At 32.9% G+C, this 23,287-nt stretch overlaps 2 protein-coding genes across 4 annotated transcripts in view; both read right to left on the bottom strand.

The window, feature by feature from the left end:
- Positions 1-22,607, bottom strand: part of LOC110631480 (proline-rich receptor-like protein kinase PERK8) — a 122,374-nt gene extending 99,767 nt beyond the window's left edge. Inside the window, exons 1-2 of the mRNA XM_058141453.1 lie at positions 22,462-22,607; positions 22,175-22,282 (exon numbers count right to left, since the gene is read on the bottom strand). Coding sequence (XP_057997436.1) covers positions 22,175-22,282; positions 22,462-22,582 — 229 coding nt within the window. The 5' untranslated portion in view covers positions 22,583-22,607. The remainder of the gene's footprint in view (positions 1-22,174; positions 22,283-22,461) is intronic.
- Positions 1,979-12,545, bottom strand: LOC131176346 (proline-rich receptor-like protein kinase PERK1). 3 transcript variants are annotated; one of them, XM_058141427.1, is made up of 14 exons: positions 11,960-12,545; positions 11,787-11,867; positions 11,469-11,539; positions 11,176-11,254; positions 10,849-10,982; positions 10,336-10,494; positions 10,110-10,157; positions 9,038-9,544; positions 8,636-8,716; positions 8,452-8,522; positions 7,711-7,769; positions 7,399-7,543; positions 7,145-7,300; positions 1,979-2,190 (listed from the first exon to the last, which is right to left on the bottom strand). In XM_058141427.1, the coding sequence occupies exons 8-13, from the start codon at positions 9,495-9,497 to the stop codon at positions 7,160-7,162; spliced, it is 957 nt and encodes a 318-aa protein (XP_057997410.1). In that variant the 5' UTR covers positions 9,498-9,544; positions 10,110-10,157; positions 10,336-10,494; positions 10,849-10,982; positions 11,176-11,254; positions 11,469-11,539; positions 11,787-11,867; positions 11,960-12,545; the 3' UTR covers positions 1,979-2,190; positions 7,145-7,159. The 3 variants fall into 3 exon arrangements, with proteins under 3 accessions (XP_057997410.1, XP_057997411.1, XP_057997412.1); XM_058141428.1 differs by lacking the exons at positions 10,110-10,157; positions 10,336-10,494; XM_058141429.1 differs by lacking the exons at positions 11,176-11,254; positions 11,469-11,539; positions 11,787-11,867; positions 11,960-12,545 and having other exon boundaries at positions 10,849-11,135.
- Positions 22,608-23,287: the final 680 nt, after the last annotated feature.

Below are 23,287 nucleotides of genomic sequence, written 5' to 3'. Positions count from 1 at the left end.
AAGCCCCCAAAATTTCTTGCTGTTAAGAAATATTTGATAACGCAACTGAAGGAACCAGTCCACGCGAGATGGACTTAGTCCACCACATGAACGAGTGCCCATGCCCGCAAACTTGCCGGCAAGTTTCTCTTTGAGAGAAACTACAATACCATCTTGTGCTAGGAGTCCTTCAACGTGTAGGATTAGAAGAGCGAGATAGGGTATTTCTCTTGGATTAAAAAAATAATTAAAAGAGGGGAAATATATAACAAAAAGACCAGAAGTTGGTGCTCATTATTGCTGTGATATTTGGCTGGCCATTGAAGAAATTGTTCTTTATCATGCTTCTAAGGTACATTTAGGCTGTTAAAAGTATATTTAATTTGTAATCAATATGTGTTAAATATAAATTTGTGATATAAGATTAGTTATGAGGTGTATATATGCATGATGGGTGAACCTTACTTATTTAGGTATATACATTCAACCGATCTATATATATTATACTATATAAAATCATGGTAGAATTTATTTAAAAAAACAGTTTATTAACTTTTTATTAGTTAGATGTATAGACACTAAATGCTTGCGAGAATTTTCCATGCATGATTAATATGGTTAGGCCATGATTAATTTCCTACAGCAACCAATGTGTCATAGCTTTGAGACACGATGAAGTGAAAAGCGTTGGGACAGATTTATTGACCAAGATTTAATTGCCATAGAAGAATTTAAAATACGACAAACTTTTGCATTAAAAATATTGAGTGACGTCACAATAAGTAGGGACGGAGCCAGGAGTGGGTCAAAGGGGCATTGGCCCCTGAAATTTTAAAAAATTTTAAGAATTTAACCATAATTTTTTTATTTTTTTTATTCTTATATTAAATTTTGGTGAATATGAGACATTGAAAGTTTTAAAAGTTTTAAGTGAGCTCAATAGTAATTTTATATAAATTTTATTTTATAATTATGAAATGATTATTATCATTAATTAACCAATTCCTTCGATCAATACCTAAGTAAGTAATTTATTAACAAATCATGTGTTTTAATTAGGCCTCCCTAAACTAAAATTCTGGTTAAGTCACCGACAATAAGTGTTGAGAATATTGATATGACAACACAATAAGCATCTGGAATATTTTAAAGAAATCATATTTATGCGATAAGATAAGCATTTGAAATAAAATATAAAATCATAATTATGTACAATAGTTAATTTCATTAATAGAAAAATCAATAATTACATATGCACAATGCATAATTGAAAACAACACTTATTTATCAATAGAAAGACCAATTTCGTTGCCTCCTAGCAGAAGAGCATTTCGACAGTACAGAGTTATTATCACTTTTCTCCCTGTCTGCTGCCTTCCTCACTTCAAAATCTTTCATTCTGCGGTCAGTAGAAAAGAAGGGACTGCATAAATAACATCCTTGAAGAAATCAAAGTGAGGTATGCAAATTTACTAACTTGATTTCCTCAACTGGTTTGCACTTTCCAAGGAAACCATAATATAGCACTAAGGAATGGTTTGCCAAAGAACAAAAATTTTCATAATAGATACTATTTGCAGGAATACAGTACCAAGCATTCTCTTCAACCAAATCAGGACCACGCCCTCTAAAATTGTGATGTTGATCTGAATCCAATTGTCATAGTGCTGGCTTGTCTTGTTGTCTGGAAGTGACCTAAGAATCTGCTTAAAAATTAAGACGCCAAGTTATTAGTTACCTTTCCCATTCTGGTGCGCCTCATATCAGTACATGCAATTTGAGAGTGCCTTGAATCTTCTATTCCAGAAACAGTCACTGATGCTTTTGAAAAATATTTAAAAATTTTTTACCTCAAATCATATAAAAAAATAATTAAAAGCATTGATTGCGACAACTATACATATAAAATTTTGAATTTAATAAAAAGCAACTCAAATTATATGTTGGAGGCCAAATTAATACCAGTAAGTGAAAATTTTCGTAGGACTAGGCAGACTTTGTCCTTAGGCTTGGCTCAACTTGCTTAAGGCAAGGCTTATCCTGCCAAATCGCACGCTTGGGCGAGGCTGAAATGACCTTAACAGTTGTCGGCTTCCTGTAGAATATGATGATTTACTGTCGACGGCTTAGCTTTTGTTCCCTTTTCCATAGATCTTCTAGAGAAATATATCTTTCTACAACTTGAATATTTCCTTCTAAAGTTTCAACTATCTGTTTTGCACATAAACGAATGAAAAAGATTGTGCTTTGTCAGAATATTAAGTAAAACTATACACTAAGTGTTGGCATAATTACAGCAATTAGCATAATTATAGGAGATTTGTGTAGTATAATTACAGCAATTAACATGATTATAGGAGATTTGTGTAGCATAATTACAGCAATTATTATTCTTGTCTAAATTAGCTTATATTCTCATATATAAATAAATGTAATATCTTTGTAAATAATACACAGATAAATATACAATCATTTCATTCATTACTTATATTCTTTCTTCTAACATGGTATCAGAGCCGTAAAGCTTTTATTTCTAGTTTCTGGGGTCTCTCTTCTCTCTCTACAACCTGTTCTGGTTCATTCTTTCATTCCTGTTATTATACCAATTTTTTTTTCCTCCTCATCTTATTATCAATGGAGAAATTTGATATTTCATAACCTATTGCAACAGTTCTGACTGGTTCCAACTATAATCTTTGGGTTCAAGGAATGAAAAGTTTTTTGATAGGTCACAAGCTTTGGCGTATTGTTATCGGAGATATCACTATGCCGACAAGAGAGAACGATAAAACTGATGCAAAATTTGCTGACCGTCTCGAGGATTAGGATAGTAAAAATCATCAGATCATCACCTGGTTTCGCAATACCTCTATCTTGTCCATCCACATCGAATTTGCTAATTATGACTCTGCAAAAGAAATCTGGAATTTTTTGGCTAATCGATATCAGACCACTGGACTTGCCCACTATTATCAGTTGTGGACTACTCTTCATAATTTGAAACAAGAAGCAGGTCAATCTGTGAATGATTTTCTTGCCCAGGTCCAACCCATTTGGAATCAAATATCTCAAGCCAAAATCAGTGAAGATCATCTTCATCTCATTCAAGTTCTAATGGCTCTTTAATCAGAATATGAGGCCGTTCGAGCGTCCCTGCTACATCGAAATCCACTCCCATCATTGGATACTGCTATTCGAGAGATTATTTTTGAAGAGACTCGTCTCAGTTTGGATAAAACTCCTCAATTTGAAACTGCTCTTGCAACTACTCAATCCTTACATCAGAAATCTGGCAATCAACTTTGTAAGCATTGTAATCAAATTAGTCATGCTTTTGTATTTTGTCCTACTATAGAATGCAGATATTGTCATGGTTACAGTCATATTCTTGAACATTGTCCCACACGCCCTCCAAGACCAAAAGGAGGGCATTCTAAATTCAAGAATGTCTCAAAGCCTTAATCTTCCTCTGTCACTATTGTTGCTGCTACTGAGGGTTCTACTGCCATCACCATGAGTGATCTTGAGGCACTATTCAAACAGGTTATCTCTTCTAATTCTCTTGCTGCCATGTCTGCCACTCTGGGTAATTCTTATTGATTTTTTTACTATGCATGTTGTAATCATATAACCACTAATCTTAAATTCTTGTCTTCTGCAAAACCTGTATCTTCCTTACCACCAATCCATACTGCAAATGGTACTAAAATGAACATCACACATACTGGTCATGTGTCTACCTCAAATCTTCATCTCCTTGACACATATAATATCCTTAATTTGGCACTCAATCTTATTTCTGTTGGTCAGTTGTGTGAAAAAGAACTAAATGTTATTTTTTCTCCTCATGGTGTCCAGGTACAGGATCCACAAACAGGACAGATTCTTGAGGAGGGTCACAGAGTGGGTCGATTATTTGAGCTTGCATCTTTACATCTTCCTCAAAAATTTGTGTCTACAGCTACAATCCCTAATTCCTTCATTCACCAATAGCATCTTCGTCTTGGTCATGCTTCTACCAGTAAAATTCAACCTTTAATTTCTCATGGATTATTAGGATCTACTAAGTTTGAGTCATTTAATTATTTAAATTATCAGCTTGCAAAACAACCTGCATTATCTTTTTCTCATAATAATACTACTTCAGACACTCCTTTTGGTTTAATTCATTCTGACATTTGGGGTCCTTCTCCTATTTCTTCAATAAATGGTTTTTGTTATTTTGTAATATTTATTGATGATTATTCTCGGTTTACTTGGATATATTTTTTGAAACATCGATCTGAGTTATCAAAAATTTACATCACATTTGCAAAAATAATTAAAACTCAGTTCTCTTGTGACATTAAATTCTCTGAACAGACAATGCCATGGAATATCGAGATTCTTCTTTACTTCAGTTTCTTAGTCAATAAGGAACCGTTGTTCAACGTTCTTATCCTCACACCTCTCAACAAAATGGGTGAGCCGAACGCAAGCATCGCCATATTGTTGATTCTGTACGTACTCTTCTTCTTTCTGCCTCATGTCTAGAAAAATTTTGGGGAGAAGCAGCTCTTCATGCTGTTTATATTATTAACCGTCTTCCTACCTTGGTTCTTCATAATTTATCTCCTTTTGAAAAGTTGTTTGGACAACGTCCTGACTATTCCATCCTTAAACCTTTTGGATGTGTTTCTTTTGTTCTTTTACAACTTCATGAACATACCAAATTAGAACCCCGTGCTCGTCTATGTTGTTTCTTGGTTATGGCATTGAACACCAAGGGTATCATTGTTGGGATCCTGTTTCTAATAAGTTACGCATCTCTCGTCATGTCACCTTTTGGGACAATACTATGTTCTCTTCTCTTTCCAAATTTCATCACTCTATCAATACAGACTCTATATTTTTCACTAACTCCTCCAAAGAGCTGTTTTCAAGTCCTAATCCAGGTGATTGTGATGTGCTCAATATTAGCCCAACTACACCTGCCCCTGTTGAATCTGCACCAGTTGTTGATCTAGTACCTACGCCTGCATCTCTGTCTAGCACTACTCTTCGTCGTTCTACCCGTGTAAGAGAAACTCCTCATTATCTTTCTGATTTTCACTGTTACTCTACTATTGCAACCCTTCATGAGTATCGTTCTTATCGTGAGGCAAATCGACCCTCTTTGGCGATGAAGTTATGGTAGCGAACTTCGTGCTTTAGAGAAAACTCATACTTTGGATTTGGTTTATCTTCCACCAAACAAGACCCCTATTGGTTGCAAATGGATTTACAAAATCAAGACCCGTTCTGATGGAACTATTGAACGCTACAAAGCTCACTTAGTAGCCAAAGGGTACACTAAAGAGTATGGTATCGACTATGAAGAAACTTTTGCTCCAGTGGCCCGATTAACATCTATTCGCAGTCTCTTAGCTATTGCTGCAGTTCGTAAATGGAAACTTTTCCAAATGGATGTCAAAAATGCTTTTTTTCATGGTGATTTAACAGAAGAGGTTTATATGCATCCTCCTCCTGGTTATCATTCTCCTCATAAGATTTGCAAACTTCAGCGAGCCTTATATGGATTAAAACAAGCTCCCAGGGCCTGGTTTGCCAAATTTAGTTCCACTCTTGCTCAACTTGGTTTTCTCTCTAGTCCATATGATTCTGCATTATTCACTCATCGAACTAATAGTGGTATTGTTCTTCTGTTGCTTTATGTTGATGATATGATAATAACAGGAGATGATTCATCTGGTATTTCAGATTTACAACATTATCTCAATCAGCATTTTGAAATGAAAGACTTGGGTTCTCTCAGCTATTTTTTGGGTCTTGAAGTTTCTCAAAATTCTGATGGCTATTATCTATCTCAAGCCAAGTATGCATCTGACTTACTTTCTCGAGCAGGCATCACTGATAGCAAAACAGTATCAACCCCATTGGAGCTCAATTGCAAACTTACACCTCTTGATGGCACTCCTCTTGATGATCTTACTTTATATCGACAGCTTGTCGGAAGTCTTGTTTATCTCACAGTTACTCGACCTGATATTTCATATGCTGTTCATCTGGTCAGCCAGTTTATGTCTGCTCCTTGCTCAACTCATTTCTTTGTAGTACTTCGAATCATTCGTTATATCACAGGCACTCTTTTTCATGGTTTTCACTTTTTGCTACCTCCTCCCTAGTATTATCTGGCTACTCTAATGCTGATTGGGCTGGTGATCTGATATATCATCGCTCTATAGCTGGTTATTGTTTCTTCTTGGGTAATTCTCTTATATCTTGGCATAGCAAAAAGCAAACTGTTGTTGCACGTTCTAGCACAGAATCTGAATATCGTGCTCTTGCTGATGCTACATCTGAATTATTTTGGTTACGGTGGTTATTAATTGATTTGGGTGTCACTCATTCTTTTGCCACAATGATTCATTGCGATAATAGAAGTGCCATACAGATTTCTCATAATGATGTATTTCATGAGCGTACCAAATACATCAAAATTGATTGTCATTTTGTACGTCATCATGTTACTCATTGCACCATATGTTTGATTCCTGTCTTCTCTATCAGCCAAACCACTGATATATTCACCAAAACGCATCCTCCCGCTCTCTTTCAGGATCTCTTAAGCAAACTCAAGTTGGCACCTGTGCTACCACCTTGAGTTTGAGGGGGGGTGTTAGCATAATTACAGCAATTAACATGATTATAGAAGATTTGTGTAGCATAATTACAGCAATTATCATGATTATAAGAGATTTATGTATCATAATTACAGTAATTAGCATGATTATAGGAGATTTGTGTAGCATAATTACAGCAATTATTATTCTTGTCTAAATTAGCTCATATTCTCATGTATAAATAGATGTAATATCTCTGTAAATAAGACACAGATAAATACACAATAATTTCCTTCATTACTTGTATTCTTTCTTCTAACACTAAGAATGCGTTTGATACAGCATATATATGTTCACCCCTTCGCTCTTTTGGTAAACACGGGAAGGGGGTGATTGGTGTCACCCCTCCCCTCCAAGGATAATTATAAGGGGAAATAAGGGATGATTTTGTTTTTCAAAAAAAGTTATTTATGTAATTAATTATACGAATTTATTATTATTATTATAAAAATTGCCAAACTTTATCCTAAAATAAAAATTAAACTCTATATAAAATAACTTACCTCATTCATTTGTGGTCAATCATCTGGATTATCATTTAAACAAGCTAAAGCACAAGCTATCACTTGCTTCATTTCATTGTTGTTATAGCCCTGCAATCTTTTATCAATAAAATCATAGTTGCCGCTGGACAAACCTTTTCGGAGCTGAGGTACCGCCTGAAAATTAATAGAGGAAAGCATTTATTATTTTTCCCAGGCAATAAAGATTTTATTTCCAAAATATAGACTAAATTAATCGAGGAAGAGTTATGTACCCATTGAACTATGTTAGAGTTGCCATTGAAACTGTTATCATCATGTTGTTTCCCTGTAATTTCCTCCAAAACGAATACACCAAAAGAATAAGCATAGGTCTTCGCAGTGAATCTCCTACTACGGAAATATTCAGGAGGCATATAACTGCAGTGGGAGATGAAAAAGTGGTGAGATATGAAAACAAATATTCTTTAAAGGCAAATATGGTAAAATGTATTTTCTTTTTGGTAGTTTTCCTAGTATGCCAAAAATACACCACATGGCTGCAATATAATTTAGTTCAGGCAACATAATAGAATTTTTATTTTTACCCAGTAGAGACACGAGGAGCAGAATTTGAGAGAAAATTGGCACGTCCATACTCTGCAAACTGGATAAAAATGACTCACGTAAATTTATTGCATTGTATAGTTTAACACCAAATAAAAAAAAAGTCAGTTTACATAAAAATAGTTTAATAGTCCAATCCAAATTTAATGATACATTCAACATCTTCTAATGTTAACAGTACTTCCTGGCTCCACTATCATGATCAATTTTCTCCGTTTGTTATTATTCTATTGCAAATTACACATATAAAAAATAGCTTCATTTGTCACTGAGGTCCACCATCGAAAAAGCACTTTTCTAAAGAAATATTATAAAAAAAATATTTTAAAATTTTGATATTTTTATAAGTAAAACTTACTAAATTTAATTTTAAAATTTTTAACTAATATATTTAAAAAAGCATTTTCCTTGTCCAACAAATATCTAAAAAATGAGAAAGGCTTCTCTTAATATTTATTTAAAAAAAAAAAAAACCAATGTCTAACATACCCAAAGTGAGGTGAGTTTCTTTTTCTTATCATAAAAGGAAAGGATGTATGTAGTGAATGATAAGCTGAACCTCAATTGAACAAATTAAGTGCAGTTAAATGTTGTTAAGATCAACTGCATAAGTATGCAAGATACAAATTCAGGAATATTTTCAATGCAAATTATATAAATACAATACCCAAATATATAGAAAAGATTATCAATAATTGATCACTGGAGTTTGTAATAATCACCTTCACTTTCATATTATCATCAATATAAATTCGATCTCTATTGAAGACGTCATACAAATCCCAGGGTTCATCTGAAAATACATCACAAATGAAATGTGAAAACGCATGTACCAACAATTTAAAACTGAAAACGAAATGAGGCTTAGTAGCCAAGGCCTAAACTCAGAATGCAGGGAATACTTACAGCGTTCCCACAGATAATCCACTATTGTCGCCCTGCGATTCATGATTCTGAGTGAGATATGCCATGGAACAAATTCATCTCCTGCAATGTTTTCCATCTTTATAAGACAATAGATGTATAATAGCATATTTACCTCCACATATTGTTATTTGCGATGTCATCCTAACAAAATTGTGGATGTAACATCAAGTAAATATCAAGTAAATAGTCCAAATTAAATGGAATAGAACATTTAAGGGGCAAAATGTGGAATCCTAAAACCTAATACATTAAATATTGGTTTTGGATTAAAAGGTGGTTTTGTCTTAAGATTTTGGGTTAGATATGGTCTTGTTAATGAATACGGTTCCCTCAAAGCCTTGCAAATAAAATGTCCTAGATGTGGCAAAGGTAAGGGCATACCTCGAAAATAAGAACCATAGGTTTTGTCCTCGGGAACAAACTCATAAACAAGCAGTCTATTTGCTCCTTCATTGCAGTATCCAATCAGGTTAACAAGATTTTCATGATGGACACTACTACTAATGGCCTTAATCTTCTCGAATTCATCTTCTTGCTCTCCACGCTTATATTTAAATCTCTTAACTGTTACCGCTTCACCACTTAGGCATCCCTTGTACACTTGACCAGAACGACGCTCACCAAGAAAATTGTCGAGGGAGAAACCATCAGTGGCTGTAATTAGTTCTTTATAAGTAATTTCCCTCGGTTGATAATCTTGCAAATTCTCAATGCCATTAGATGGAGTTTCTCGAATGTTGATGGAGGAACCATTAGCTGACGCTGTACGTTCTTGGTAGGTGTATTCCCTCGGCTTAATGCCATCATTAGCTTCCGAAGTGACAAGAGGCTTCTGCACCATATGCTGGAGATGGTCTTCATGATGAGATCCGTTAGCCTTAGGGTTATCTGGATAAAGGAAGAGAAGGATAAATTAGAGATTGTGGTGTAAGATAAAGGACAACTTGTTAAAGGAAAAGCTCATTAAAAATTAAGTCCAATAGATCACTCGAGAGAAATACTTCCATAATTATAAGTGGGAGACTCTAAAATTATTTTTTTTAGCACGGTGACTTTGTTTTCAATAAAATATATTTTTTTTTTTCTTAAAAACCCACCATAAATGAATTCCTAAAAAAATTCATCCTCTCTCTCTATATATATATATATATTAAAGTACAAAACATGATCAATAAAAACAAAATAACTATAAAAAAATTTCTACTCAATTTTAATTTGATTATAAATTTCAATTTATTTTAATTTGGTTAAAATTAAAACTTTAACTTATTTTAATTAAATTGGACGAATGTTCAGTAGAATTAAATTAAAGTTTTACAATTGAAAATTTGTAACTAAATAAATGTGAAAAATTCAGTGACCAAATATTTAATTTTTCTATAAATAAAATGAATAAAAAATCTAAAAAAAGCATGCCAGAATTTCTATAAGAAATGAAACTTTTTTTTAATACTGTGTAAGAATTTATTATCTTCCCAATCCCTTGAAGAACTTCAATGATCTGCAAAGCATAAGGTAGCAATGTCACAAAAGTTATGCAAACTGTGTAATTTTTTTCATTGATATATATATATATATATATATATATATATATATATATATATATATATATATATATATATATATATATATATATATATATGTGTACATATACACGCATGTGTGTGCTAAGTTCTTACCTTTTTCATTTTTGGACGAAACTTTGAAGGTTTAAATATAGAAGCTATAGCACAATAAATCAGACATTTCATCTCTTCTGCTGGATAACTTGTTAATTTGGAATCAACAAAATCTTCATATTTTCCCTTTCTCAAAGCTGACTCAATTCGGGTTCTTACCTAAATATTATATATATTCGTTAGTTTTTTTCCATCAGAATTAAGCTTTGATAATTTTCTAACATATTACTAATTATGAGTTAACTCACATATTTGTAAATATATTTTAATTTTGAGAATTATCTACTAAAATAATTGGTCAAAACTCAAGCCTGTAGAACTACATATCTGAATTATGAAAACCATATAAGTTCACTCATATTTTTAATATATTATTTGTTTACGTTCATTAAATAAAAAAAATTATATTTTAATTGTCAAACTAAATAAAAAAAAAGTCAATAATTTATTTGTTTATACATAAAAATATTAAATTGCAGTAATATTGTAATCTATTAACAATAATTGTCATACCTATTCAATAATGTTAAAATTTGTCGCAGAAGACTTTTTTCCTGATAATTAGTTCCAAAAGTACAATACCAAAAGAATAAATATCTGACTTCTCATAAACTTTTTGAAAAGGAGAATGCTCTGGATCTGCATAACTGCATATAACAAAAAAAATAGTTAATATTTTTTTTTCTTAAATGAAATTCTTCGCTAGGGAAGCCCAAAAAATTGGTGCTATTCAATTTGTTGTTGTTTTATTTTCATATGTTGTAATTATTCAAAAAGTAAATCCTAATTAATAGCAATGTAAAATATAATTAATAACAAGAAAGAAATTTTGTGTCTTACACGTTAGTTCCCTTCATCATACTACTACTGATGTGAGTAATATCATCGGAAATCGGCAAAAATATGGCTAGGGAGAAATCTGCTACATAAACAAAAATTATGTAAATAGATTAGGAGATTTATTTTGCCTCATAATTTAATATCAAATACAATAAAGTAAACTTACATCCAAAATTAAATGAGTTCAGATATGTATAGTTTTTCCAATGCCTTTTAAAAAGAAACTTTTAGCATTTAACTTAGAATGTAAATGCCAAAATTTTAATTTTTTTTAATCAAACTATTCTAAATACCTTTGGCTGGAATTCATTGTCAACGAGTATATTCGCAGGCTTGATATCTTGGTGTATAATTTCAGGATCACCTGAACATATACACATGGATTATGTGAGATTAGAAAAGTTTAACATGAGGATTTTTTTTGCCTAGATTCAATTTACCATAAATCTAAAACACAAGATGTATGGTGAAACCTATCTATATTTTTAGGTAAGAATTTCCCTTAACATGAAATTGATTAATAACACCAAAAAAAAAAATGAAATTACATCAAGCCTTAACATTTAATTATTATAGCCTAGCAAGTAGCAGATAAACTATTGATTACTCACAGCCTTCATGTAGATATTGAATCCCTTTAGCAGAGCCGATTGCAATTTTCATTCTGTTGTCCCACGCCAAAAGCTCCTTTCCTTTTATATATCATAAGATCGTAATACCATATTTACAGCTATGCCCAGATAGTGATATGTATGAATACTTGAAGGCTTGAAAAGGGACTTACCATGCAAATGAAAATTCAAGGACTTATTGCGAACATATTCTAAAACAAGCAATTTATTAGCTTGTTCATTGCAGTACCCTTCCAGCTTAACAATATGTGGAAGACTTACATTTCTAAGGAGCTCAATCTCCTCCAAATTTTTTTTGGGGCTTTTCATGCTGTTCCTGTAGTGTTCTTTTAAGTTTTTTGATAGCTACGACTTTACCATCTAGCTCTCCCTCGTAGACTTGACCAAAAGAACCCTCGCCAAGTAGAAAGTTGTTGGAGAAATGACCAGTAGCCGCTGCTAGTTGTTCAAAGTTATATTTCTTCAGCTCATACGCTTGATGATTCTCAGAGGTAGAAGCTGTTAGTAGTATGCCCTAGAGCATATCATTTAGTATGTATCTTGTACATAATTTTATTAATAAAAGGCATTTCCACTTTTCCGTTTACATAATATATTTATGTGTAATAGAAAAGGTCCATTGATATTTTGTTAGAAATATTATTCTTAAGTTGTTAAGAATATGAGTGACAATATTTCTAGAACAAAGTATCATAAATAGGTTCACAATCGAGGATACTTCATAATAAGGACATGACTTATCCAGAAAGATTGTATTCATGTTTGTTCCCAAGTTATTTATATGAGATATAAATAAGATGGAATGGTGAGTCTCATGCCATATAACAAACATGATAGGCACTTATAAATGATAAGTAGGCCGAACCAGTGACACTTATGACAAGCACATGGAGTTTACTCTTGTCAATGTTTTGTCATAAATCATATCGATGCATATAATCTTTAGACTGAGATAGCACGATTATCTTGTACATAGGTAGTTTGAGTTTGATACTGCTTTCATACTTGTACTATGTATGAGTATATGGGCATGTGTTGGCTCCTGCTAGTTATATATGGAGGTAGGTGTTGATCAAGATGGAATCTGTTCCTTTAAGTAAATAGAGATAAAATCCTATGTTCATTTAATTGTTCTTGATGTTTCAAGTTCTGGCCAGACAGATAGATTTATTCGTAAAAGAGTTTGATGAGAAAAATCTTTTAATCAAGAACTGGAATTAAAAGAGAACATAATATTCATAGCAAATGGAGTTTGACATAAACCATGACTCACTTGAGTTGGGATTTTGTAACAGAGAGATTCTAGTGCATGGTAACATATGATTATAGGTTCATTTAAGGTAAATCTTATTACTAATTGGGTGGCCATGGCATGCTATGCTAGGTGTTAACCATGGTCTATGAGGTTCATAAAATGATTTAGAGAAATCATTTATGGTAAGAAAGAGTTCGATGATATTAAGAGTTGATATCATGTCTCATTGCCAATTAGTGATGAGCCTAGTAAGTCACACACATACACAAGTTATCACCTATTTAAATATGATTTAATTAATTAATTAAAGAGTTTAATTGATTAATTAAATAGGTTTGGTTTGCAATTAAATTGCAAAGTCCCTAGCATAACTTGAAACCAAATCTAGATTATTGGATGTATAATATAAGTTAAATTTATATTTAAAGTGTTTAAATATGAATTTAATTAATGAGAAATTAATTAATAGAGATTAATTAATTAATTTATATTTGATATAAATTAATTAGAAGAAGAAAATAATTATTTTGGGTTAAGAACTCAAAATTAAGACACAGGTGCATTTTGGTCATTTCATTACAGACACGTGGCACCATGAGATGGTGACATATGGGATTACACATAAGCTTGCCAAATGTTTTTTTAATCATGTAAGATGATTAAAATCAAGATTAAATATAGGTTTGACACTTGGCACAATGTGATTGGGTCACTTAAACCTAGAGCTAATCAAAAGGTGACATGTGGCTAGGGTTTAATGTGTTAACCTAGCTATTTAAGTGTGGTTATGAAAAGAAAAATAACCAGCAGCCTCTCCTCTCATTTGTCACGCCACTTTGAGCCTCTCCAGCTATTTCTCTTCATCTCTCATCAATTCAAAGAGATTAGCCATCAATCTCTTGAATTAAGAACACTAGAAATTGTTTCTAGTGTCCTGTTTACATATCTAATCTCTTAAAAGGCAGAACTTGAATTTCTAATTAATAGAAAAAGCTTTAGAGGCTGTTCAAGGGCTGTCATAGGTGTTCTTGGTGTGGACAAGCTAGAGGGACAACATTTGGTGTCCTGAAGACGAATCTCAAAGGCGCAGACACGCTGCAGTGCATTAAGAGGTTAGTGTAATCGTTCTTGATTTAATCTAGGGTTCTAAAATTAATCTGATTAATTTTAAAATCTTAAATGGCAAATACAGATCCAAAAACATATTAAAAGCGTTTTAATATGTTGTTTATCATTGAAATCAAATAGATAAAAATAAATCTTGCATGGTGCATGTGACCCTAGGCGAAATTTTTTTGAATTCAATGGTATAATCTTGTATTTTTCACGCTTCCGTTCCTTCAATTGGTATCAGAGCCACTATATTTGCCATTTAGATTGTTGATTATATGATTTAATTGTGTGATTTGATCATGAGATGATTGATTCATTGCTGGTTGGATCAAGAGGGGTGGCGGCACACATGGTGAAGCCACCATTGGTGGCGGCAACATTGGTTCCATGGGTGGTTCAAGGTTTGGCTTTTAATTCTGCAATTGTTGTATGATCTAAGGCATATTCTTTGACTAATTAAAGTGTTTAATTAGTAGTTTTAATCACACAATTAAATTATGATTCAAATCAGAATTTTAAAAATTGTTTGAATGTGATTCAAATCTGAATTTTAAAAGTTGTTTGAATGTGATTCAAATCTGAATTTTTAAAGTTGTTTGAATCATATTTAAATCTAATTTTTTTAAAATTGATTCAATAAAATTCAGATCTGATTTTTTAAAAAATATTTGAATGTGATTCAAATCTGATTTTTTAAAAAATGTTTGAATGTGATTCAAATATGAATTTTTGAAGTTGTTTGAATGTGATTCAAATCTGAATTTTTAAATTTGTTTGAATGAGATTCAAATATGAATTTTTAAATTTATTTGAATCTTATTCAAATCTGGATTTTTAAGTTGAATATGAGATATTCAATTTAATTTAAGTATGTATGTTTTATTTAATTGTTAAATAGTGATATGCATGATGGATGATCATGGACTATAAAAGACCAATGTGATTGGATTTATTTCTTTTATGTTTCTTTGGGATTGTAAATTAATTAATTTATTTTAATTTATTTTGGGCATGTATTATTAAGTTTTTAATAATTTTTGGGTTGTAATTTCATTTATTTAAGTTCTTGTAAATTCGCCTTGGTATGCCAAGGATTACTATGTAATATTGGATTGCAAGAAGTTCAAGGAGGTCAAGAGCATTGGTGGGACCAGTGGGAGGAATTCAAGATCAAGTGTTGATTATGTACTCCTTCAGCAACTCTTGTAAAATGAATGAATGAATGAAATGCACCTAGGAATGCCCTGATTCAATTCTTGGTGGCTCAGAATTGAATCCCTTAGAAAGTCCATGATCATACCATATTTACTGCTTATCCATGAATGCATGAGATGTATGGGAATGTATGCAATTATATGATATATGCATGCTAAATGGATAATGTGCAAAGTGAGACCTTAATAGTAATAAGAATGACCATAAAATCTTCCAAACAAATGATTAAGTTGGAAATGCTATAATTAAAGTAATTATAACATAGGCCCTCCATTGGGGCAATTATTTTAAGAAATTTTAAATAGTTGCATGAGATGCAATTAATTTAAGAGATTTTCTTAAGAATAATTGTTAAGCATGATATGTTGTAAATATGTAAATGGTTTAGTGGCCAATATTGGATGTACCTGAGGACATTAAAATTATTTGCATAATTACTGGCTCAATGGGTTGAACTTAACTAATGCAAGACAAGTCAATAATGGATGTACCTGAGATTTTGAGCATTAGGGGCTAGGTAAAAGATTGAACCTCACATGAGATGTGATGGGCAAGGAGTTGCTCACTTATAGTTTATTGTAATTCCAATAATGGATGTACCTGAGGATGATCAATAGAATTATAAGAATTCAATCACCCACTAGAAAATCCATCCAACTAGGATTTCCGTTTTCTACTTTGGAAGTGTAGGATTCGCTAAGTTAGTGGGAGGACCAATTTGATTAAAAGACCATAATCATTTTGGTTAATTACATGATACATTTACTAATTAATCTGGTTATTTTCTGCAGTTAATTTTCTGATAAAAATGAGCACAAAACAACCACCACCATCCAATATCCTTGCAAGCATACTTGATCACAATAGGTTGACAGGACCTAATCTGTCTGATTGGCTAAGAAATTTGAAACTTGTCCTGAACCTTGAACATATAGGATATGTTCTAGATTCAAATGTTCCTGGTCCCTTACCTCCAGAGGCCATACAAGAGGAACATGAAACTTTAGACAAGTGGAAGGAGCATGATATGAGAGCTAAGTGTTACATGCTTGCTTCCATGAGTAATGAGTTACAGAAGCAACATGAGAACATGCAGAGTGCGAGTGAGATCCTCCTTCACCTACAAGAGTTGTATGGTGAGCACAGCAGGAATGCTAGTTATGAGATATCTAGACAGCTATTCCGTATGAGGATGTCTGAGGGACAGAATGTTGGGGATCATGTCCACAAGATGATTCGGCTGATTGAGCAGTTGGAACATCTTGACTTCAACATGGATTTCCAACTACAGACGGATTTGATCCTTCAGTCCCTTCCTGAGTCTTTTGGAAATTTTGTGACAAATTTCCATATGACTAAACAGGAATGCACCTTAGCTGGTTTACTAAACATGCTGGTTATTGCCCAAAAGAATATGCCAGGCAATAAAGGAAAAGAGGTAGCTTTGGTTGCATCTTCTTCTACTGGAAAGTCCAACATGAAGAAGGGCAATAAGAAAAAGAAACTTCAGATTCCTGGTCCTTCCAAGAAAATAGCTAAACAGAAAGGGAAGACCAAAGCTGACAAAGGAATAGGAAAGTGTTTCCATTGCCAACAGGAAAGTGTTTCCATTGCCAGTAAGAAAGTGTTTCCACTGGCTAGAGTATAGCAATCTAAAAGAATGCAATGCCATGGTGAAAACCAACTCAAGTTCAAAATATATTTGGCACTTAAGGTTATGTCATGTTGCAGAAGATAGGATTGCAAAATTGGAGAAAATGGGGATTCTATCCTCATTGGGCTCTGAGCCTACTCCAACTTGTGAATCTTGCCTTCAGGGCAAAATGACTAGATCACCCTTTGTTGGACAAGGGCTAAGAGCTGAAAATATTTTGGAGCTAATACATAGTGATGTATGTGGTCCATTTAAAGAAATGGCTAGAGGGAGCTTTCATTATTTTATTACTTTTACTGATGATAAATCAAGATTTGGGTATTTGTATTTGATGAAATACAAACATGAATCCTTTGAAAAGTTCAAAGAATTTAAATCTGAAGTAGAAAATCAAACAGGAAAGAGTATTAAAGCTCTTCGATCAGATCGTGGAGGTGAATATTTGAGTACTGAATTTGATGAATACTTGAGAGAGCATGGCATTGTTTCTCAGCTGACTCCTCCAGGAACGCCACAGCTAAATGGTGTATTTGAAAGGAGAAATCGTACCCTATTGGATATGGTACGTAGTATGATGAGCTATACTGATATGCCAATCTCCTTTTGGGGATTTGCATTAGAATCAGCTTTGTATATTCTGAATAGGATTCCATCAAAATCAGTTTCTTCCACACCTTATGAGATATGGCATGGAAGAAAACCAAGTCTAAAGCATGTTAAGATTTGGGGTTGTCCAGCTTATATCAAAAAGCTGAACACTGATAAATTGGAGACCAGATCAGAAAAAGGTCGATTTGTTGGATATCCAAAAGATAATTTTGGATATTATTTTTATTTGCCTACTTCACAAAAGGTTGTGATAAGTAGAGATGCCACATTTCTTGAACAACAGTTGGTTCAAGAAGGAGGCAAAGGAAGGCAAATAGAGTTAGAATTGGAGAATTCTGACCAACCAACAGATCAGATGGATATAAATCCATCTAGTCAACCTATACCCATTGATGAAACATCTACACTGTTCTCGTAGAACAACCAGGTATCTCACCCACCCGTGAGATATGGTTTTCTTCATGAAGAAGAACAAGAGTTGTCTACTCATGAAGAAGTAGATCATGGAGATGATCCACTTACCTATGAAGAAGCTATATCAGATATAGACTCTTCAAAATGGATTGATGCTATGAAATCCGAGATTGATTCCATGTATAAGAATCAAGTTTGGGATCTTGTTGACCCACCTGAAGGTATTGTACCTATAGGGAACAAATGGGTTTTCAAGAAGAAAATTGGTTCTGATGGAAAGGTAGAGACCTATAAAGCAAGGCTAGTAGCGAAAGGGTTTCGCCAAAGGCAAGGAATAGACTATGAGGAGACTTTCTCGCCTATTGCCATGCTTAAATCAATTAGGATTTTATTAGCAATAGCTGCATACTATAATTATGAGATTTGGCAGATGGATGTCAAAACAGCTTTTCTCAATGGATACATTGAAGAAAACATTTTCATGGAACAACCTAGGGGATTTGAATCCCAAGATGGTTCCAAGGTATGCAAGCTAAAGCGATCCATTTATGGGTTGAAACAAGCTTCGAGGAGTTGGAACATCCGTTTTGATGAAGCCATTAAATCCTTTGGTTTTATCAAAAAATGAGGATGAGCCATGTGTATATAAGAAGGTTAGTGACAGAGCTATCACTTTCCTTGTCTTATATGTGGATGACATACTGTTGATAGGTAATGACACAGGTATGTTGACAAATATAAAGGTATGGTTGTCAAATACATTCTCCATGAAAGACTTAGGGGAGGCAACCTATATTCTTGGGATTTGCATCTATAGAGATAGAGCGAAAAGAATAATAGGTTTATCCCAAAGTCTATACTTGAAAAAGGTGTTAAAGAGGTTTAACATGCTTGATTCCAAGAGAGGATTGTTACCAGTGAGACATGGTATCCATCTTTCTAAAGAGATGTCTCCAAAGACACCTGAAGAAAGAGATAAGATGGCCAGGATTCCATGTGCTTCGGCTATTGGAAGTTTAATGTATGCAATGTTGTGTACTAGGCGGATATCGCATATGTGTTAGTTTGACTAGCGGTATCAATCCAATCCGGTTTGGAACATCGATAGTCATCAAGAATATTCTGAAGTACTTGAGAAGAACTAAGGATTTATTCTTGATTTATGGAGATGGAGACTTGCAATTGGATGGTTATACTGATTCTGATTTCCAATCAGATATCGATGATAGAAAGTCTACCTCTGGATATGTGTTCATTTGTAATGGAGGTGCGATCGGTTGGAAGAGTTCCAAAGCGAGCACGATTGCAGATTCCACTCATCGAGGTGAGTATATTCTCGCATCGATCTCGCAAAAGAAGTCATTTGGATAAAGAAGTTCATGTGAGAACTTACAAGAGTTCCTTCCATTGAGTTAGCGGTTCCACTACATCTGTGACAATAATGGAGCGATCATACGAGCTAAGGAACTAAGGTCTCACCAAAATCCAAACACATAGAAAGGCACTACCACATTATCAGAGATATAGTTGGGCAAGGCGATATAGCCATGCAGAAAAATAACATCAGCTGAAAAATCCAGCTGATCCGTTCACTAAGCCTATGTCACAGACTCAGTTAGACTGACATCTTGAGAATATAGGTCTAAGATATTGTAATGAATGGCTCTAGTGCTAGTGGGAGATTGTTAGTAGTATGCCTAAAGCATATCATTTAGTATGTATCTTGTACATAATTTTATTAATAAAAGGCATTTCCACTTTTCCATTTACATAATATATTTATGTGTAATAGAAAAGGTCCATTGATATTTTGTTAGAAATATTATTCTTAAGTTGTTAAGAATATGAGTGACAATATTTCTAGCACAAAGTATCATAAATAGGTTCACAATCGAGGATACTTCATAATAAGGACATGACTTATCCAGAAAGATTGTATTCATGTTTGTTCCCAAGTTATTTATATGAGATATAAATAAGATGGAATGGTGAGTCTCATGCCATATAACAAACATGATAGGCTCTTATAAATGATAAGTAGGCCGAACCAGTGACACTTATGACAAGCACATGGAGTTTACTCTTGTCAATGTTTTGTCATAAATCATATCAGTGCATATAATCTTTAGAACTGAGATAGCACAGTTATCTTGTATATAGGTAGTTTGAGTTTGATACTGCTTTCATACTTGTACTATGTATGGGTATATGGGCATATGTTGGCTCCTGCTAGTTATATATGGAGGTAGGTGTTGATCAAGATGGAATCTGTTCCTCTAAGTAAATAGAGATAAAATCCTATGTTCATTTAATTGTTCTTGATGTTTCAAGTTCTGGCCAGACAGATAGATTTATTCGTAAAAGAGTTTCGATGAGAAAAATCTTTTAATCAAGAACTGGAATTAAAAGAGAACATAATATTCATAGCAAATGGAGTTTGACATAAACCATGACTCAAATTTGAGTTGGGATTTTGTAACAGAGAGATTCTAGTGCATGGTAACATATGATTATAGGTTCATTTAAGGTAAATCTTATTACTAATTGGGTGGCCATGGCATGCTATGCTAGGTGTTAACCATGGTCTATGAGGTTCATAAAATGATTTAGAGAAATCATTTATGGTAAGAAAGAGTTCTGATGATATTAAGAGTTGATATCATGTCTCATTGCCAATTAGTGATGAGCCTAGTAAGTCACACACATACACAAGTTATCACCTATTTAAATATGATTTAATTAATTAATTAAAGAGTTTAATTGATTAATTAAATAGGTTTGGTTTGCAATTAAATTGCAAAGTCCCTAGCATAACTTGAAACCAAATCTAGATTATTGGATGTATAATATAAGTTAAATTTATATTTAAAGTGTTTAAATATGAATTTAATTAATGAGAAATTAATTAATAGAGATTAATTAATTAATTTATATTTGATATAAATTAATTAGAAGAAGAAAATAATTATTTTGGGTTAAGAACTCAAAATTAAGACACAGAGGCATTTTGGTCATTTCACAGTGTGACACGTGGCACCATGAGATGGTGACATGGGATTACACATAAGCTTACCAAATGTTTTTTTTTTAATCATGTAAGATGATTAAAATCAAGATTAAATATAGGTTTGACACTTGGCACAATGTGATTGGGTCACTTAAACCTAGAGCTAATCAAAAGGTGACATGTGGCTAGGGTTTAATGTGTTAACCTAGCTATTTAAGTGTGGTTATGAAAAGAAAAAATAACCAGCAGCCTCTCCTCTCATTTGTCACCCCACTTTGAGCCTCTCCAGCTATTTCTCTTCATCTCTCATCAATTCAAAGAGATTAGCCATCAATCTCTTGAATTAAGAACACTAGAAATTGTTTCTAGTGTCCTGTTTACATCTCTAATCTCTTAAAAGGCAGAACTTGAATTTCTAATTAATAGAAAAAGCTTTAGAGGCTGTTCAAGGGCTGCCATAGGTGTTCTTGTTGTGGACAAGCTAGAGGGACAACATTTGGTGTCCTGAAGACGAATCTCAAAGGCGCAGATACGCTGCAGTGCATCAAGAGGTTAGTGTAATCGTTCTTGATTTAATCTAGGGTTCTAAAATTAATCTGATTAATTTTAAAATCTTAAATGGCAAACACAGATCCAAAAACATATTAAAAGAGTTTTAATATGTTGTTTATCATTGAAATCAAATAGATAAAAATAAATCTTGCATGATGCATGTGAACCTAGGCGAAATTTTTTTGAATTCAATGGTATAATCTTGTGTTTTTCACGTTTCCGTTCCTTCAGAAGCATGACCTTGATTCTCCTGATCATGAACTACTGAGCTAGATTCAATCGGATGTATAACCGGTGAGACGTGAGGTGGTGGAGTTGGTTGGGGTGTAGGTAACATAGATCCACCGTCTGAAAATTTATAATACACCTCAAAGTCAGAAGAGAAGGAAAACTGTGATAAAAGAGTACAGATCGTGGATCTGTCCACCAAAAATCTAAATAACTCCAAAAAAACGATTCCGTCATTTAACCCATATATACACATCCAGAAATGGAGCATCGTGGAGCATAAAATAGAAGTATAATTGAAGGGCCTCTATGGCACTAACCTTGATTCTCTTGATCCTGAACTGCAGAGTTAGATTCAATCTGATCTATAACTGGTGAGTGGTGAGGTGATGACACTGGTTGGAGTGCTGGTAATGTAGATCCACCACCTGAACAATTCATAACACGCCTGAAAGTCAAAAGAGAAAGAAAATTGTGAGAAAAGAGAAAAGATGGTGGATCTGTCCACCAAACATATTAAAAACGATTCCTTCGCGGAACTCATAAGAAATGGACCATTATGGAGAATAAAATAGAAGTACAATTGAAGGGCCTCTATGGCACTAACCTTGATTCTCTTGATCCTGAACTATAGAGCTAGATTCAATCTGATCTATAACTGGTGAGCGGTGCGGTGATGACAATGGTTGGAGTGCCGGCAATGTAGATCCACCATCTGAACAATTCATAGCACGCCTCAAAGTGAAAAGAGAGAAAATTGTGAGAAAAAAGAAAAGACAGTGGAGCTGTCCACCAAAAATCTAAATAACTTTTAAAAAAGGGGAATTTACCGTACAAGGGTGAGTTAGAAATAAAAATTACTAAAAATGGGTGCGGTATGAAAAATTTACGAGATCAGGGTGACAAAAGTCAAGAGCCCTAAAAACGCTAGTATCAGTAGCGTTTTAATGTCCAAAACGCTATTAATAATAGCGATTTGTGCGGATGGCATCCAAATTAAAAAAAAAATAAAAAAAAAAAGCTGGACGCTACTATAAGTAGTGTCCAGCTTTTGTTTTAATTTTTTTAATATTTTAAATAAAATATAAATATATTTTAATAAATAAATATTATAATAATTAATATTATAATATATATTATTAAATATTTTAATTTTATTTATTAAAATAATATTTATATTTTATTTAAAATATAAAATAAAATAATTAAAAATTAAAAGAAAAATTGGACGCTACTATAAGTAGCGTCCAATTTTTCTTAAACTTTTTATTTATTTATTTTATTTTTCATGTTATTAAATTTTAATTTAATTTTAAATTAAAAAATAATATTTATAATAAAAATATTATAATATATATTATTAAATATTATAATTTTATTTATTAAAATAATATTTATATTTTATTTAAAATATAAAATAAAATAATTAAAAA

The sequence above is a fragment of the Hevea brasiliensis genome, unplaced genomic scaffold, assembly GCF_030052815.1.
Source record: "Hevea brasiliensis isolate MT/VB/25A 57/8 unplaced genomic scaffold, ASM3005281v1 Scaf1, whole genome shotgun sequence".
Lineage (NCBI taxonomy): Eukaryota > Viridiplantae > Streptophyta > Magnoliopsida > Malpighiales > Euphorbiaceae > Hevea > Hevea brasiliensis.
Note: the sequence above shows the minus strand (reverse complement) of the source record. Positions and strands in the feature narration are given on the sequence as shown.

Bases quoted from the DNA above. Each gene is read 5' to 3' on its own strand.
- LOC131176346 (XM_058141427.1), bottom strand. From the start codon at position 9,497: ATGGTGCAGAAGCCTCTTGTCACTTCGGAAGCTAATGATGGCATTAAG. The intron at 8,523-8,635 runs GTAAGTATTCCC...ATGTATTTTCAG, and splicing joins GGATTATCTGTGGGAACGCT to ATGAACCCTGGGATTTGTAT. The intron at 7,301-7,398 runs GTACATAACTCT...ATTAATTTTCAG, and splicing joins ACTCTAACATAGTTCAATGG to GCGGTACCTCAGCTCCGAAA.